Source organism: Macaca fascicularis, chromosome 13, assembly GCF_037993035.2.
Source record: "Macaca fascicularis isolate 582-1 chromosome 13, T2T-MFA8v1.1".
In the NCBI taxonomy this organism is placed as follows: Eukaryota; Metazoa; Chordata; class Mammalia; order Primates; family Cercopithecidae; genus Macaca; species Macaca fascicularis.
The window spans coordinates 85,011,877-85,030,660 of NC_088387.1; the positions used below are offsets into that span (position 1 = coordinate 85,011,877).

The 18,784-nt window shown below is 43.5% G+C and overlaps 3 protein-coding genes across 10 annotated transcripts in view; 2 read left to right on the forward strand and 1 right to left on the reverse strand.

Annotated features, from left to right (window-relative positions):
* The window catches only part of SULT6B1 (sulfotransferase family 6B member 1), a 31,498-nt gene extending 29,482 nt beyond the window's left edge, over nt 1-2,016 (forward strand). For both annotated transcript variants that reach the window (XM_045369491.2, XM_005576122.5), the window contains one exon: nt 1,892-2,016. In XM_045369491.2, coding sequence (XP_045225426.1) covers nt 1,892-2,016 — 125 coding nt within the window. The remainder of the gene's footprint in view (nt 1-1,891) is intronic.
* NDUFAF7 (NADH:ubiquinone oxidoreductase complex assembly factor 7) overlaps nt 1-18,784 on the reverse strand; it is a 172,458-nt gene that overhangs the window by 79,670 nt on the left and 74,004 nt on the right. The gene's annotated exons all lie outside the window — the stretch shown is intronic.
* EIF2AK2 (eukaryotic translation initiation factor 2 alpha kinase 2) overlaps nt 12,010-18,784 on the forward strand; it is a 56,614-nt gene continuing 49,839 nt past the window's right edge. For 4 of the 6 annotated variants that reach the window (XR_012422496.1, XM_015433781.4, XM_065527176.2 and 1 more), the window contains exon 1: nt 12,010-12,045. The gene's annotated coding sequence lies outside the window, so the exon portion shown is untranslated. Of the gene's footprint in view, nt 12,046-17,112; nt 17,201-18,784 lie in introns of those variants that run through there. The other 2 variants (XR_012422497.1, XM_045369499.3) reach the window with 1 other exon arrangement.

The following is an 18,784-nucleotide window of genomic DNA, read 5'->3' on the forward strand; positions in this document are numbered from 1 at the left end:
CTTTTTTTTTTGAGACAGAATCTTGCTGTGTTGCCCAGGCTGGAATGCAGTGGCACAATCTCGGCTCACTACAACGTCTGCCTCCTGGGTTCACGAGATTCTTGTGTGCACTGTCATGCCTGGCTAATTTTTTTGTATTTTTAGTAGAGACGGGGTTTTGCCATATTGGCCAGGCTGGTCTCAAACTCCTCTCCCAAAGTGCTGGATTGCAGGTGTGAGCCACCGCACCTGGCCAATGACTCCTTTCTTTCTCTCTCTCTTTTTCTTTTTTTTCCGAGACACAGTCTTGCTCTGTCACCCAGGCTGAAGTGCAGTAGCGTGACCTCAGCTCATGGCAACCTCCGCCTCCTGGGTTCAAGTGATTCTCCTGCCTCAGCCCCTGAGTAGCTGGGATTATAGCCACCCATTACTATGCCCAGATAATAATTGTATTTTTAGTAGAGATGGCGTTTCACTATGTTGGCCAGGCTGGTCTCGAACTCCTGACCTCAAGTGATCCACCCATCTCGGCCTCCCAATGTGCTGGGATTACAGGTGTGAGCCACCATGCCTGGCCAATAACTTCTTACATTTCATTGGCCACTTTCCTTGCAGTGGTGGCTGGGAAATGTGACTTTTTAAAGCCAGGCGTATTACTACACAGTTAAAATCAGGGTTTTGTCAATAAGGAAGAGGAAGAAAATGACTATGGGAGAGACAATTAGCTCTCTCTGACATGGATGATATTTACTATATTTCATTAAAGTATTCTAAGTTCTTGTGGAAATGTGTGATAATATAGCTTAAGGATTGCCAGTGTTATTTTTCATTGAGTATATAATGAAATAATGAGATGTAGAGGTAGCACATATACCAGCAAGGACAACAACAGCTAACAGCAGGCATCTATCATATATTAAACATTTTGTTGGGCTTAAATTTTATTGTAAAAAACACTGAAGTTCTGAGGCCGGGCACAGTGGCTCATGCCTGTAATCCCAGCACTTTGGGAGGCCAAGGTGAGTGGATCATGAGATCAGGAGTTCAAGACCAGCCTGGCCAACATAGTGAAATATGGAACTTACAACTTCAACTTAAATGATCAAAAGATCATTAAGAAAAAAGTAACTTTCTTTACTGGTAACAGCCAGTAAGAACAAACATCCCAAACTCAGGCAAAATAATACATTTTTGCAAAATTATCAGTATCTGAGGTCTTAACGAAAACTTGCTATAAAATGTTAACTTTCAAAGGGTATTTAAAGTCTTTAAGAGACTTTAGAAAGAAAAATATCATTTCTCAAAAAGTGGAATTTCAAGTTCTAGGTGTTTGGAGAGGAGTAAGGTTAAGGGGTCATTGAGGCTGATGGGCTCCCCCTAGTGATGTAAAGAAAACATGTCACCTCCCACACCACCGATGGTGGAGTCCCAATGGATATTGTTAATTTTACAACAGAAATCACATTAGGTTTTAAAAGTGTAAAACTTTTGACTGGGCACAGTAGCTCACGCCTGTAATGCCAGCACTTTGGGAGGCCGAGGCGGGAGGATCACCTGAGGCCAGGAGTTCGAGACAAGCCTGGCCAACATAGCAAAACCCCATCTCTACTAAAAATACAAAATTAGCCGGGTGTGGTGGCAGGCGCCTGTAATCTCAGCTACTTAGTAGGCTAAGGCAGGGAGAATTGCTTGAGCCCAGAAGGCAGAGGTTGCAGTGAGCCGAGATCGCACCAGGGCGCTCCAGCCTGGGCAACAGAGCGAGACACCATCTGAAAAAACTAAACAAAGAGTGTAAAACTTTTTCCATGTGTCCATTTTAACATATCAGAGTGAAATATTGCACTGAAAATGGTAAAATCCTGAAGAAATATTCTAACAGATATCTGGGTCTACTGTTTTTTGTGTGTTGTAGGTGAAGTTGGTGATTGGAAAAACTTGTTCAGTGAAACTCAGAACCAGGAAATGGATGAAAAATTCAAAGAGTGCTTAGCAGGCACCTCCCTCGGAGCAAAGTTGAAGTATGAGTCATATTGCTAGGGTTGATTCCAGTCAATTCAGCAGGCCTAGATTTATTTTCCTTAATAATAATTAAGTTTAAATAATTAAATGATAATCAAATAATGATAATTAAACAATATTGAAATCTAAATAATACAAAACAAAATAATAATACAATTTAATAATAATGATAACATTGGAAATTTTTGAGCACAAATAAAAGTTTGTTAACTTTTTCAAGAAAGGGTATTTTAGCTGTCTCAAAGGGACTCTATTATTAATACATTGCACTGGAGTTTTAACTTATTTTGTGCTCTAGGTTCACATAAGAGGGTAAACAGATACTATCAGATACACACCTAGAGCTGTGTTTGGCCATAGATGACACAGGCCTCCAAATGATGCACAATTTTCTGTACTTTCGTCATAATATAACTCCTTTCTTACTATGGATCAAAGCACTTGGTGGCTATCTCAGACTTAATGTTGGGGGAGAGTTAATTCCAACTCTGCAATAAATTCCATTCTAATTTGGTTCAAGAAAAATGCATTGCTCATCTGCTCCATGTATGCCATTGCAGTAGGCCTTAGGAAGGCCCCTTCTCAAGGGACCTTATATTTCTACTTTATATGATCTTTAATTCAGAGCTAAAGGTAAGAGATTGTGTTATTTTACCATAAAGAGTTTTTCTTTTTCTTCTTTTTTTTTTTTGAGACAAAGTCTCACTCTGTCACCCAGGATGGGGTGCAGTGGCACAATCTCAGCTCACTGCAACCTCCACCTCTCAGGTTCAAACAATTATCCTGCCTCAACCTCCTGAGTAGCTGGGATTACAGGCACACACCACCACGCCTGGCTAGTTTTTGTATTTTTAGTAGAGGCAGGGTTTCCCCCATATTGGCCAGGATGGTCTTGAACTCCTGACCGCAGGTGATCCAGTTGCCTTGGCCTCCCAAAGTGTTGGGATTACAGACATGAGCCATGATGCCTGGCCTATCAAGACTTTTTCTACCACAGAGCCTCAAGTAGTCATGTGGAACTAATGAGAGAAGATGGAAAATGTTCTAGAAAGAAAGAATACTGGCCGGGCGAGGTGGCTCATGCCTGTATCCCAGCACTTTGAGAGGCCGAGGCAGGCAGATCACTTGAGGTCAGGAGTTCAAGACCAGCCTGGCCAACATGGGGAAACCCCATCTCTACTAAAAATACAAAAATTAGCTGGGTGTGATGGTGTGCACCTGTAATCCCAGTTACTGGGGAGACTGAGGCAGGAAAATCGTTTAAACCCCGGAGGCAGAAGTTGCAGTGAGCTGAGATCATGCCACTGTACTCCAGCCTGGGCAACAGAGTGATACTTTGTCAGAAAAAAAAAAAGGAAGGAGGGAAGGAAGGAGGGAAGGAAGGAAGAAAGGAAGGAGAGAAAAGAAAAGAAAAGGAAGGAAGGAAGGAAGGGAGAGAGGAAGGAAGGAAGGAAGGAAGGAAGGAAGGAAGGAAGGAAGGAAAAGAGAAAGAGAGAGAGGAAGGAAGGGAGGGAGGAGAGAAAATACTAAATAAAAAGCTAATATCTAGAGTATATAAAGAACAACTAATATCAATAGATGAAATAAAATATAGCCTAGTAGGAAAAAAAAAATGTAGCCAGGTGCTGTGGCTCATGCCTGTAATCTCAGTGCTTTGGGAGGCTGAGGAGGGGGAATCACTTAAGGCCAGGAGCTCAAGACTAGCTGGAGAAACATAGCAAGACCTCATCTCTACCAAAGAAAAAATTAACCAGGCATGGTGGTGTGTGCCTATAGTACCAGCTACTCAGGAGACTGAGGCAGGAAGATTGCATGTGTCCAGGAGGTTGAGGCTGCAGAGAGCCATGATTGTGTCACTATGCTCCAGCCTGGGCAACAAAGACCTTGTCTCTTAAAAAAAAAAAAAAAAAAAAAAAAAAAAAAAAAAAACAGTGTAAAGGATATAGACAGGTAATTTATAGAAGAGGACATCCAAATGGCAAATAAATAGATAATGAGAAAAAAATGTAGTAATTAGGAAAATTGAACAACAGTCAGAGCAATACTGGGATCTCTGAGAAGGAGTAAACAAGTGAGTTGATCCCTACACCTTCCTGAGCGTGCTACCTATAGGCAGTTTCCAAGCTGCAGCATAGGGAAAGGGAACCTCATACAAAAGTCTCATAAAATTGGAGTTGGATATTGGGAGTCAGGCAGGCTGAAGAGGCTAGATTTTCAGAGCAGATTGCTGGGGAAAAGAGCACTGTATGTTAAAAATTTAACATAGCAAGAACCTCAAAGATCTGCAGAGGGAATCTTTCTAATCTTTAACTGAGTGCAGATATGTGTATGCATGGAATAAAACTTTACAAAGACAGTGTAAATTTCCATCAAGACAAGGAAAGTCTTGCTGGAAAGCAGTGAGCCAAAGAATTTTCCTGAACTTCATCCAGAGATGGAAATAGTTCATGTTCCCACCAGTCAAAGTGGAGAGACTAATACCCAGGGCATTGGGTAGGTTTCCCAGAACAGTAGATTAGATGAAGAGGAAGAAAACAGCAGTGAACTTGAAGACATAGCAATAGAAACTATTCTAAATGAAGACAGAAAAAAACAAACAAACAAACAAAAAAAAACAGAAAAACATAAGCAGAACTTCAGTAACTTATGCGACAATATCAGGCAAATTTACATGTAATTGGAATATCAGGAAAAGGAAAGAGGTACAGAAAAAAATGGAAACTGATGACTGAAATTGTTCAAATTCAAATAACTCTAAATCTGCAGATTCAAGAAGGTCAACAAACCCCAAGCTGAATAAACATAATGAAATGGCATCAAAACACATCCTAATGCAATTGCTGAACACCAGTGACAAAGAGGAATCTTTGAGGCAGCTAAAGAAAAAGATGTTACATATAAAGAAACACGTAAGAAATACAACAGACTTCTCATCAGAAACTATGCAAGATAGAAGGCAATGGAGTAATATCTTTGAAAGACTGAAAGAAAATCTTTGTCAACCTAGAATTTGATATCAGGCAAAAATATCTCTCAGAAAAGAAGATAAATACTTTTTCTGTCAAATAAAGCCTGAAAAAAATAATTTCCAACAGATATGTACTATAGAAATACTAGAAGTTCTTTAGACAGAAGGAAAATGATGCCAGATAGAAATCTGGGTCTACACAGAGGAATGAAGAGCACCAAAAATGGCAAATGTGTGGGTATATATAAAACATATTTCCCCATGGCCAGGCGTGGTGACTCATGCCTGTAATCCCAGCACTCTGGGAGGCCAAGGCTGGTGGATCACCTGAGGTCAGGAGTTTGAGCCCAGCCTGACTAACGTGGTGAAATCCTGTCTCTACTAAAAATACAAAACTTGGACAGGTGTGGTGGTGGGCGCCTGTAATCCCAGCTACTCAGGAGGCTCAGGCAAGAGAATCACTTGAGCCCAGGAGGCGGAGTTTGCAGTAAGCCAAGATTGCCGTGCCAGTGCAGTCCACACTCCAGCCTGGGTAACAGAGTGAAACTCTGTCTAAAAAAAAAGCTGTCTTTAAAATCTCTTTAAAAGATAATTATCTATTCAAAGCAAAAGTAATAACAATGTATTTTGGGGCTTATATATAGAAGTAAATCTATGATAACAATGAGACAAAGGATAAGAGAGAAGAAATAGAAGTATACTCCTGTACATTTTGGAAATAAATTTGGTGAAGTTATTTGTGCATGTACTTCACAATCCAGCAATTACATTCCTGGGCATATATCTAAGAGAAACTCTTCCTTATTTGCATAAGGCAACAAGAAGGAAAATCTTCATTGCAGCATTGTTTGTAAATAGTGAGAAACTTAAAAACAAAACTGAGAAGAATGGATAAGAAAATTTTGAAATATTAATAGAAATAAATATTCAGCAGTTAAAATAAATGAATTAGAGCTATGTGTTTTAAGTAAATACCTTTTTTAATTTTAATTTTATTTATCATGATTATTTTTGATCCCTAGTTTGACCATGGTAAAGTAAATAAGTCTTAAAATACATAAGAATTACTTAATGGATATGAGGTTTCTTTCTGGGGTGATGAAATATTTTGAAACTACATAGTGGTTATGGTTGCACAATATTGTGAATGTACTAAGTCCCCCTAATCATATGCTTTAAAAGGGCTAGGCTGGGTGTGGTGGCTCACACCTGTAATCCCAGCACTTTGGGAGGCTGAGGTGGGCGGATCACCTGAGGTCAGGAGTATTCGAGACCAGCCTGCCCAGTATGGTGAAACCCCATCTCTACTAAAAATATGAAAAATTAACCAGGCGTGGTGGTGGGCACCTGTAATCCCAGCTACTTGGGAGGTTGAGGCAGGAGAATTGCTTGAACCTAGGAAGTGGAGGTTGGAGTGAGCCGAGATTTATGAATTAGAGCTATGTCTATTAAGTAAATACCTTTTTAATTTTTAATTTTATTTATTATGATTATTTTTGATCCCCAGGCTGACCATAGTAAAGTAAATAAGTCTTAAAATACATAAGAATTACTTAATGGATATGAGGTTTCTTTCTGGGGTGAAACCCCAGAGATTGTGCCACCACACTCCAGCCTGGGTGACAATAGCAAACTCTGCAATAGCAAAACTCTGTCTCAAAAAAAAAAAAAAAAAAAAAAGGTTAAAATGGTGAATTTTATGGTATGTGTATTTTACCTCTTTCAAAAAAAAAAATACAAAAACCAAGTTTAAAACATAGAAAGATTTTATTTTTTAAAATAAATGCATACAGAGGTAATACCCTTTAAGTCACAAATGTGAATGACTTAAATGAGTGATTATCTCTGCTGAGAAGAGGAAGAGGAATAGCATCAGGGAGAGGAACACTGGGGCCTTCATCTGTCTCCCAGTATTCATTCAACAAGCATTTGTTAAGCAGCATTTGATATAGTGGATTACGCTTTCCTCCCAGAAAAAGGTTTTTTTTTTCACTTGGCTTGTAGGATTCCACGTCTCCTTGTTTCCCTATTAGCTGCTGCCTCTCAGTGTCCTTGCCAGTTCCACTCCTCCTCCATGGCCAGTCATCATTCTAGAACAAGGATCAGCAAACATTTGTTGTGAGGGATCAGATAGTAAATATTTTCAATTTTACTGGTCATGCAGTTTCTGTCACAATGACTCAACACAACTCATTTTAGTGTCAAAGCAGCCAAAGACAATATATAAATGAATGAATGTGGTTGTGCACTAATAAAGCATTATTTACAAAAACAGGCAGCAGCCCAGTTTTGGCCCAGATCTATTCCAGACAATGAAATAATTAGTGAATAAAACAGTCAAAAATCCCTGTCCATGTGACCTTACATGTTCGAGGAAGGAGACAACAAAGACAAAGAATCAATAAGTTGTATTATATAATAAAAGGCTATAAGTGTCATGGAGGGGAAATAGAACAGAATGAGGGGGATAGGGAGTGACGACAGGGTGAGAGTAATGATTGGAACTTAAATAGTGTAGTCAGGGGGCTTCATGAGCAAGTGACGTTTCAACAAGATCTGTGAGTTTTGCAGATATCTGAAGGACAAGGTTCCAGGCAAAAGGAAGAGCAAGTACAAAGGCACTGAGACAGTAGTATACCTGGCATTCTTGAAAAATCACAAGGAGGACAATGTAACTAGAGGAGAATGAAAGGGGGGCGGAGAAACAAGAGACAAGGTTAGAGTGGCAACCAGGGTCCAAGAAATATAGTGTCTTGTAAGCCCTTGATGACTCTGGGCTTGACTATTTTTTTTTTCTTTTTTTCTTTCCTTCCTTCCTTCCTTCCTTCCTTCCTTCCTTCCTTCCTTCCTTCCTTCCTCTCTTTCTCTTTTTCTCTCTCTCTCTCTTTCTTTCTTTCTTTCTTTCTTTCTTTCTTTTTTGACAGAGTCTTGCTCTGTCACCCAGGCTGGAGTGCAGTGGCATGATCTCAGCTCACTGCAACCTCTGCCTCCCAGGTTCAAGCAATGCTCCTGCCATAGCCTCTGGAGTAGCTGGAACTACAGGCATGCACCACCAAGCCCAGCTAATTTTTATATTTTTAGTAGAGACAGGGTTTTGCCGTGTTGGCCAGGATGGTCTCGAACTCCTGGCATCAAGTGATCCACCCACCTCGGCCTCCCAAAGGGCGTGTGCCACCACGCCTGGCCTTCCTGCTGTATTTCGCATGATGAAAGGGACAAGGCAGATCTCTGGGGCCTCTTTTATAAGAGCACCAGTTCCACCACCCAAAGGCCACACCTCCTAATACCATCACATTGGTGTTTAGATTTTAACTTATGAGTTTTATGGGGGACAGAAACATTCAGACCATAGCGATGATTTTATAATAATGTGCATGTGGGGAATATTGATAAGAAGATTTTATAAGTAAGCAAGACAAATTACTAAAGCAGAAACATCTGAGGGAAAGAGCCACAAGAGATGTGGTACAACATAAATATGGACCACTCTACAATTTCCAAAAGCAAGAATAATAGTTATTATTTTTCCTCTGCTAGTAAAAAAAGAATTAAGAATAATTGATACATACAAGATTGTTTTATCTATGTCTGATTAGTTGCTTTACCATTGTACATTTTGATCTAAAAGTCACTGTGAGTATTAAAAGAGCTAGACTTATGGGATTGACTATAGGTCAAAAACCATATTGATAATCACAAAGAGTTATGTAGTAAGTAAGGCCTTGCTGAGAAGTCCATGTGGATAAACTCACACATATCCTCCATTCCTGCGATCACAGCCTCTTTATTTGTTAGAACTAGCACTGGTATAGCTAGGGAAAAGGCTAACAGAAGTCTTCTTGCTCAACTGCTTCTCAAAAGCCTCTTTAGAAGTGGGTGCCTTTGGTGAACGTTCACAACGAAGCCCGATATGCAACAGCCACTGGCTCCATACAAGCCACTGAAGGAGGGGCCTTTGGAGTTTCTTGGGGGCCATGGTTATGGAGTAAGTGACTAGGTTGCATAAGATGAATCGACTCCAATATTCCTGACTCCCTAAGTATTTTTGATTTCTTTATCTGCATTACTTGGCATTACATGTTCCTTTAGTGTGAGCTGCCACTGAGCTCAGATTATAGTAAACCAACTGGGCAAACTGGCTAAGCGCTCCCACTGCTAGAGATAGTACATCAACTTTCTTTTCTTTTTTTTCCTTTTTTCTCGCTCTGTTGCCAGGCTGGAGTGCAGTGGCACGATCTTGGCTCACTGCAACCTTTGACTCCCTGGTTCAAGCAATTCTCCTGCCTCAGCCTCCCAAGTAGCTGGGATTACAGGCACATGCTACCACGCACAGCTAATTTTTGTATTTTTAGTAGAGACGGGGTTTCACCATATTGGCCAGGATGGTCTTGATCTCCTGACCTCATGATCCACCCGCCTCGGCCTCCCAAAGTGCTGCGATTACAAGAGTGAGCCACCCCGCTCAGCCTCAACTTTCAACTTCCTTCGTGTCATCTTTAGACTCACCGTCATGCCTGTTTCTTGCTTTCTGTTGCTCTTTTGTTGTCTAAAGCGTCTCCCCTCAATCAGATCTTGTCCATATCCTCTTGGAGTGCATTAGCATCTGATTCTAGTTCTAGGAGTGAAGGCACAGGTAGAGATAGGGTATTTGGAGAATCAGCACCTCCTTGCAGGGTGACTGTTTCATGCTCTTCAATGTAGGCTGTACCAGCCTTATCAGACAATGGTGGGAAGCCTGTGGAGACACAGCAGAATTTAGGAGGGCAGTGGCACTTGAATTCATTCAAATCCACCCAAATTCCCAGGGCTTCATTCTTTTACAGTCAATGCCCTCAATGTTCATAGAAGAGACCTGATGAGTCTGCAAATTAAATTTATATTGTAATTCTAGGCCGGGCATGGTGGATCACGCCTGTAATCCTGGCACTTTGGAAGGCCGAGGAGGGGAAATCACTTGAGGTGAGGAGTTCCAGACCAGGCTGGCCAATATGGTGAAACCCTTCCCTACTAAAAATACAAAAATTAGCTGGGTGTGGTGGCGCATGACTGTAATCCAGCTACTTAGGAGGCTGAGGCAGGGAAATTGCTGGAACCTGGGAGGCAGAGGTCGAAGTGAGTCAAGATCGTGCCACTGCACTCCAGCCTGGGTGACACAGCGAGACTCCACCTCAAAATAATTATATTGTAATTCTGGTACCTGCAGCACCAAGCTTTGCACCTGGGGAGCCCAGACGGTAGGGAATTGGGCTCCTCAGGGAGCCCAATATGCTCACACTCTGCCCATTCCAAGAGGTTCACCCATATCGTATCATTCCCCTAGACCTCATCACCAACCCTCTGATATCATTCCTTCCAAATCTTTCCCCAGTAGAGAAGGCAGATTTTACATCACCCCTGAGGCTAGGAGGGTTTTCTGGTGCAGTCATAAAAGCTTGCGTCCTCTGATCATGCTTGAGCTTGTCATTTTTCATTCTTTAAGCTCTCTTGGGCAGTTCAGGGGCTCAAAAAGTCAGAAAAACTTGTCCTTGCTACTGCCATTGCTGCTGCCACAGCCACCCCAACACCCACAAAGCTGACAAATGGACACCCAGCACTGTCAGAGTTTTCTTGTCACCTGGAAATGCCACAAAAAATGGTTCTACCTCATGTCCACCTTCTAAACCTCCCGCCAGTGCTTTACGTTTGAGGGACTTAAGCTATGCCCAGGACCTGAGCTACAGTGTAGATTTTAGTTGTTGATACCCTGCAATGCGGGGTTGTAGGGGGATGGAGAAGGGAGGCTGGAGTAGATGGCTGCCTAGGTATAATGTTCTTTTTTTTTTTTTTTGAGATGGAGTCTCACTCTGTAGCCCAGGCTGGAGTGCAGTGGCACGATCTCAGCTCACTGCAACCTCTGTCTCCCAGGTTCAAACAATTCTCCCTGCCTCAGCCTCCGGAGTAGCTGGGATTACGGGTGCCCGCCACCACGCCTGGCTAATTTTTGTGTATTTTAGTAGAGATGGGGTTTTGCCATGTTGGCCACGCTGGTCTTGAACTCCTGACCTTAGGTGATCTGCCCCCCCCTCGGTCTCCCAAATTTCTGGGATTACAGGCATGAGCCACTGCACCGGCCTAGGCATAATATTTAAAGTATATTTGAGGTCTGTCTTGGGACCACCTCCCTCTCTTATCCCAGCTAAGATATTGAGAGTACAGACTCCTGGTTATAGTTCTAACTCCGCTGCTTACTAGTTGTGTTAATCTAACTCCTCTGTGCCTCAATACTCATTAGTCACTGTGCCAATGACTGTGGAACTCTGTGTGACTCTGGGAGTGTGTCACAGTCCATCAGGTGAGTAGAATTTCTATAAATCGAGGACTACTGGTGTTGGACTATAGTAGGAAACTCCCTGGGGTACTGTAGGGAGCAGGTGGCTCTCTTTAACAGCAGGACTGGCCCGCAGGTGCTTTTACAGCGGCTGACAAGTGTCTGCTCATGAGTGAATGGATGGGTGGGAGCAGAGTGAAGGAGATTACGCCCCCAGGCCTCGCATCCCCAGCCTTGTAAAAGTGAGGGGGCAGTGGTGTGGCAAGTGGGGAGGGGCGCTTTGGTGTTTACAGGCCTGGACTTTAACTGAATCCTGGCTTTCCCACTTACGAGCCGCTGGACCCCTAGGTAAGTTCATTTACTCAATTTCCTCTATTGTAAAATGGAGCTGCTAAGACCCATCTTCCCAACCCCTCTCCAAATATTTGTGTTGAGAGTAAGTGGAACCCTTGATTCCAGAACCTAATGCAGCCAAAGCCACCTGCTCCAGGAGCCCCGGGGCGGGGAGGGGGAGGCGGTTGGGGGTGCGGGGTCCTGGCCGCGCAGGGGCTGCACATGGGTGACAAGCCCGCCCGCCAGTGCCGGCCGCCGGCGCCTCTCGCGCGCACTCTGGATCCAGTGCCAATTTACCCCAATCCCGTAGCAGACGAGGGCTTGTGCGAGAGGGGGCCGGGCGGCTGCAGGGAAGGCGGAGTCCGAGGGGAAAACGAAACTGAGAGTCAGCTCTCCCGAAGCTGCGGATCTCTGGCCGGCGGCGGCGGCGGCGGCGCAGGTGAGCGGGGCCGGGGGCAGCCGAGGGAGCGCAGGGAGCAGGGGCCGGGGGGCCACGGGATAGGGGCTGCGGGCCCAGCCGGGGCGGGACCCGCCGATCCTGCGTCCCCAGCTCAGGACGCGGAAGCTGATCCGAAGCCCCTGGCCCCGGCTGGGTCAGCAATGGGAGAGCAGTCCGAGGCCCACAGCCCGGGTGTGGGGCCCTCCCTGAATCCAGGGAAAGGATCGTGGAGCGGGATGGGGACTGAAAGCCATTTTCTTCCCGTGAAGAATTTTTATCAGTGCAAGTAACAAATATTTCCTAGGCAGCGGTTGTGGGGCTGGGTCTAGTGGATGATGAATAGGCCTAGTGGCTTGACATATGGAAAATACGGAGGCCTGAAATACTCATAGACTGGCTGAACAATCTCTGGCTAAAAATCTCTTGCATGGAGAGTTGCAGTAGTTTCCCAATTGCCTGGCCTCGGTTCCTGTTCCCACTCCGTCTCCTTACCCCCGAACCTCCACCCCCTATCTCTTCTACACACCTCAGCAACTGGAATGTTCCTTTAAGTAAGAACCAGACTCTGCCCTGCTCAGACCTTCCCCATAGCTTTCCTGTCTCGTCAGAATCCTATAAACATTTATTAAGGCTCACCGGCAAGGTCCCTTGCACCCCCTACTCCGCCCATGCTAGCTTCCTTGCTGTTCCTGGCGCACAGCCAAGCATCCTCCAGCCTCTAGGCCTTTACACTGGCCTGTTTCTTCTTCCTGGAAAGCTTCTCCCTCAGATACTTGCATGGGGAAACCCCTCCCTTATCCTACACTGCTTCCCATGCCAGCTTATCAGAGCAGACTTCCTCAAACAACCTGCATATGCAAGAAACCCCACTCTGCCCTTGCTGTTCCCCCTTCCACTACCTCAATTTTCAACATAGTAGTTACCACCTGGTGATATCTTTTCTTTTCTTTTTTCTTTTCTTTTCTTTTTTTTTTCTTTCTTTTTCTTTTCTTTTTTTTTTTTGAGACAGATTCTCACTCTGTTGCCAGGCTGGAGTGCAGTGGTGCGATCTTGGCTCACTGCAACCTCCGCCTCCCGGGTTCAAGCGATTCTCTTGCCTCAGCCTCCCGAGTAGCTGGGATTACAGGTGCCCACCACCACAGCCAGCTAATTTTTTAATTTTTAGTAGCAACGGGGTTTCACCATATTGGCCAGGCTGGTCTCAAACTCCTGACCTTGTGATCCCCCACCTCAGCCTCCCAAAATGCTGGGATTATAGGCATGAGGCACTGCGCCCGGCCACCCGGTGACATTTTCTTATGGGTTGTTCCTCCACTGGTAATTTCACAATTACCTATAGCAGGGTTCACTAGTATAGTCCCAGCACCTAGTACATAATAGGTGCTGATTAAATGTTTGCTAAATGAATGGTAATTCAAAAACTCCCTTTTGAATTCCAAAATAATGAGGCGTCCTGTTGCCCATGTTTCCTTCTTTCCTTCCTTCCTTCCCTCCCTCCCTCCTTTCTTTTCTTTTTCCTCTTCTCTTCCTTCCTTGTTTCCTTGTTTCCCTCTCTCTCTCTCCCTTCTTTGTTCTTTTCTTTCTCCTTTCAAGATGGAGTCTCACTCTGTCGCCCAGGCTGGAGTATAGTAGCTTGATCTCGGCTCACTGCAACTTCTGCCTCCAGGGTTCCAGTGATTCTCCTGCCTCAGCCTCCTGAGTAGCTGGGATTACAGGCACACACTACCACACCAAGCTGATTTTTATATTTTTAGTATATTTCATCATGTTGGCCAGGCTGGTCTCGAACTCCTGATGTCAGGTGATCCACCTGCCTCGGCCTCCCAAAGTGCTGGGATTACAGGCATGAGGATTACATGGCCCCATGTTTTCTTTAGTACTAAAAATGCCATGCCAGATGGAAGGTAAAAGACAGGCTCTCTGATGTCACTTGGAAATTTAGAATCTTGGGCAGATTATGCTATTGTTTTTCAGTTTGTTTATTTGAACCTGGAGATCCTGAATACTTGACCTGTAGTTTGTTTGTTTGTTTGTTTGTTTATTTATTTTAGATGGAGTCTTGCTCTGTTGCCCAGGCTGGAGTGCAGTGGTGCAGTCTCAGCTCACTGCAACTCTGCCTCCAGGGTTCAAGTGATTCTCCTACCTCAGCCACCTGGGTAGCTGGGATTACAGGCATGCACCACCATGCCCAGCTAATTTTTGTATTTTTAGTAGAGACGGGGTTTCCCCATGTTGGCCAGGTGACCCACCCACCTCGGCCTCCCAAAGTGCTGGGATTACAGATGTGAGCCACCGCCCCCCACCGTTTATTCATTTATTAATCAGATGCTAGTTGAAGGAATGATCTATGTGAAGCCATGTGCTGGCCCTGGAGGGGACTAAGCCTGCAGGGCGACTATAGTCGCTGGAAGGGAGTGGAGGCATAGCCGAAGTAATGTCTGGGCATTAGTAAGATGGACAAATATCATTTTTTAGTGATTATGATGGAGGTTTCTTCCAGATGAGTGAATAAGATGTAGAATCTGCTCCCCAAATAACTCACTAATTAGTTTAAAAAGCAGTCAGGGCTGTGATGAAGGTTGGGCAAGGTGGAGTGGCAAGCCCATACTAGCTGACCCTCCAGCATCAAAGAAGGCTGTGTTGATCCTGATTGATGAGTGGAGATTGGGAGATTGGTGGGTACAGAGAGAATGCAGATATTGCACTATAAATGTAGAGGAAAGCAGGTGACAAGTCCTGGATGGCGTATCTGGAGATATTTTGGTACTCATTCATTCATTATTGAGCCTGGTCCCTTACCTCTAGTAATTCAGGCTCTATTTTAGAAAATAGAGCTTATTAAATAGGTGATTTTAATAAAGGGGATGAGCACTGTGGAAGAACCTGTGAAGGAGTGTCTGGGATTTTGAGCTGAAATCTGTAGGAAGTAGAAATTGACCAGGCCAAGAGAGCGGAAGGAGTAGAGTCAAGGGCATTTTAGCAGGGAGCAGGTTGGACAGAGGCAGTTAGGAGTTCAGGAGAGAGTCCATGGTGGAGGCATGCTTTTGAGAACCATCATTGTGTCTGTGGAATTTAAAACCACAGACCCGGAGGTGATCACCAGGGGAGTGAGTCTAAGTAGAAAAGAACAAGTCTAAGGACCAGGCCCAGTGATGCTGGAATATCTAGAAAAGGGGAAGTTAGCACCATAGGAAGGGTTAAAAAAAAATAAATGGAAGAAAGGAAGTTGAAGAGGAACCAGAAAAGGAGACAGAAAAGGAGTAGCTTGTGAGAACAGAAGAAAACCAGGGCCAGGTGCCGTGACTCATGCCTGTAATCACAGCATTTTGGGAGGCCAAGGCGGGCGGATCATCTGAGATTAGGAGTTCGAGACCAGCCTGGCCAACAATGGGGAAACCCCATCTCTACTAAAAATACAAAAAAATTAGCCAGGTGTGGTGGTGGGCGCTTGTAATCCTAGCTACTCGGAATGCTGAGGCAGGAGAATTGCTTGGACCTGGGAGGCAGAGGTTGCAGTGAGCCAAGATGCCACCATCACACTACAGCCTGGGCAACAAGAGCAAAACTCTGTCTCAAAAGAAGAAAACCAGGAGAGTGGGTGTCTTAAAAGTCCAAGCTAAGACAGGGAGAGGAGAGAGAAGAGGATGTGCAACCACATCAACACATCAAATGCTGGTTGTAGGTTGAGTAGAGAAGGACTGAGAAGTGACTACTGGATTTAGTGATGGGGAAGCCATTGGTAACCTCGACAAAAACAATCTCAGTGGCTTGTGGAGACTGCATGATTGAATTGATGTGTGTGTGTGTGTGTGTGTGTGTGTTTCTTTTTGAAATGGAGTTTTGCTCTTGTTGCCCAGGCTGGAGTGTAATGGTGCGATCTCGGCTTAATGCAACCTCCGCCTTCCTGGGTTCAAGCGATTCTCCTGCCTCAGCCTCCCGAGTAGCTGGGATTACAGGCATGTGCCACCACCCCGGCTAATTTTGTATTTTGTAGTAGAAACGGGATTTCTCCATGTTGGTCATGCTGGTCTTGAACTCCTGACCTCAGGTGATCCACCCGCCTTGGCCTCCCAAAGTGCTGGGATTACAGGCATGAGCCACCGCACCTGGCCGCTGAATTGATGTTTTAAAAAGATCATGATGTGTCTGTATTAAAAAAGAAAACAGATAATAACAAGTGATGGTGAGGACGTGGAGAAATTAGAACCCTCGTGCATTGCTGGTAGAAATGCAACATGGGTGTAGCCACTGGGGAAAACAATTTGATGGTTCATCACAAAGTTAAACAGAATTACCATGTGATTCAATTCCACTTATAGGTATATACCACTAATATTCAGAAGTAGGGACTTAAACAGATAGATTTATACCAATGTTCACAGCAGCATGATTCATGATGGCCAAAAGGTTGAAATAACCAGTGTCCATTCATAAATGAATGGATAAACAAAATGTGGCATATACACACAATGGAATATTATTCAGCCTTGAAAAGGAAAGAAATTCTGACATATACTACAACATAGATGAACCTTGAAGACATTATGCTAAGTGAAATAACCAGACACAAAAGGACAAATACTGTTTGAGTCCACTTATCTGAGGTACCTAGAACAGGCAAATTTATAGAGACAGAAAAGAGATTAGAAAATATAAAAAATTAACCAGGCATGGTTCCCACGCCTATGGTCCCAGCTACTTGGGAGGCTGAGGTTGGAGGATCGCTTGAGCCCAGGAGTTTAAGGCTGCAGTAAGCTGTGATCACACCACTGCACTCCAGCCTGGGCAACAGAGCGAGACCCTGTCTCAAAAAAAAAAAAAAAAAAAGAGGTTAGCAGAGACTGAAAGGACTGGGAAATTGGGAGTTGCTGTTTAATGGGTACAGACTTTCTATTTGGAAAGATTAAGAGTTCTAGATGTGGATGTGGTGGCAGCTACACAACATTGTGAATGGACTTAAAGGCAGGGAATTAATACATTGAAAAAGAATACATTTCATGTTATATATATTTTATCACAATTTTAAAACATAAAAAAAAATTAAAAAAAAAATCACATTGGTTGCAGGGTAAAGGAATTGAAGTAGCTGTTGGAACTGGTTCTGAGATTCTCACAGCAATCCAGGAATGAGGTGATGGTGACTTGAACTAGGATGGTAAGTGTAGACATCTTTGGGAAGTAGAAAGATTTTGATGATAGGACTTAGTTATAGATTAGAAGGCAGGGAGAGGAAATGTCAAGGATGCCTCCCAGATTCATGGCTTTCAGACTTGGATAGATGGTGGAGTCATTTCCTGTGAAAGGAAACTTCAAACCAGCTTGGGAGAAGATCATAAATACAGTACAGGATATTTTGAGTTTAAAGTTTGTTCAAGATGTTCAAGTGGAGAATTTGGATAGAGAGATCTGGAACTCAAAGCGGTTCATAAGGAATATATAAATGTTGGAGGTAATGGCATATAGATGATCATTGAAATCATGGACATGAAAGAAATCACCTTAAGGAGAAAGTATAGAGTGAAGAGAAGAGGATTGTTGGACCATGCCAGCATTTAGAGCCTGCAAAGATTAAGGTGTGTTAAAAAGAGTGGCCCGGCCAGGCGTGGTGGCCCACACCTGTAATCCCAGCACTTTGGGAGGCTAAGGCTGGTGGATACTGGAGCTCAGGAGTTGGAGACCAGCCTGGCCAACACAGGGAAACCTCAAAAATACAAGATTTAGTATGGTGATGGGCACCTGTAGTCCCATAGTCCCAGCTACTTGAGAGGCTGCAGCAGGAAGATTGCTTGAACCTGGGAGGCAGATGATGCAGTGAACTGAGATCACGCCACTGCACTCCAGCCTGGGCAACAGAGTGAGGGCCTGTCTCAAAAACAAAAAACAGAAAGAGTGGCCCGGGAAGAAAGAAGATCAAAAGAGCTTTCCAAGAAGAATTAACAGTTTTACAGGATCTGATTTCTGTCTTTATGGATTTACCTATTCTGGAAGTTTCATATAAATGGGAATCATGCAATATATGTGAACTTTTATGTCTGGATTTTTCATTTTGCATAATGTTTTTGAGATTTGTCCATGTTGTAGCGTGTATCAGTACTTCATTTCTTTTGTGACTGAATAATATTCCACTGTGTAGATATATTTCACATTTTGTTCGCCATTTATCCATTGATGGACACTTGGTTTGTTTCCACCTTTTGGCTATTGTTAACAGTGCTGCTATGGACATTCCTGTCTAAGTATTTGCTTGAAAACCTGTTTTCCAATTCTTTGAAATACCTAGGAATGGAATTGCTAGGTTTTATGATAATTCAAAGTTTACCTTCTAGAGGAACCCCAGCAACTGTATTGTTTTACATTCCTATCAGCAATGTTTGAGGGGTCCAGTTTTTCCATGTCCTCACCAACACTGATTTTTTTATCATTATTTCCTGATTATTATTATTATTGCCATACTAGTGGGTGCGAAACGGTATTTAGTTGTGGTTTTGAATTCCATTTCTTTAATGACTCATGATGTTGAGTATCTTTTCATGTGCTTATTGGCCATTTACATATTTTCTTTGGAGAGATGTCTGTTCAAGTCCCTTTGCCTATTTTTTAATTGGGTGGTTTGTCTTTTTGTGTTGAGCTGCAAGAATTCTTTATCTATCTGGTTACTAGACCCTCATCAGATATATGATTTGCAAATATTCTATTCTGTAGATTGTCATTTTATTTTCTTCATAGTGTCCTTTGATAC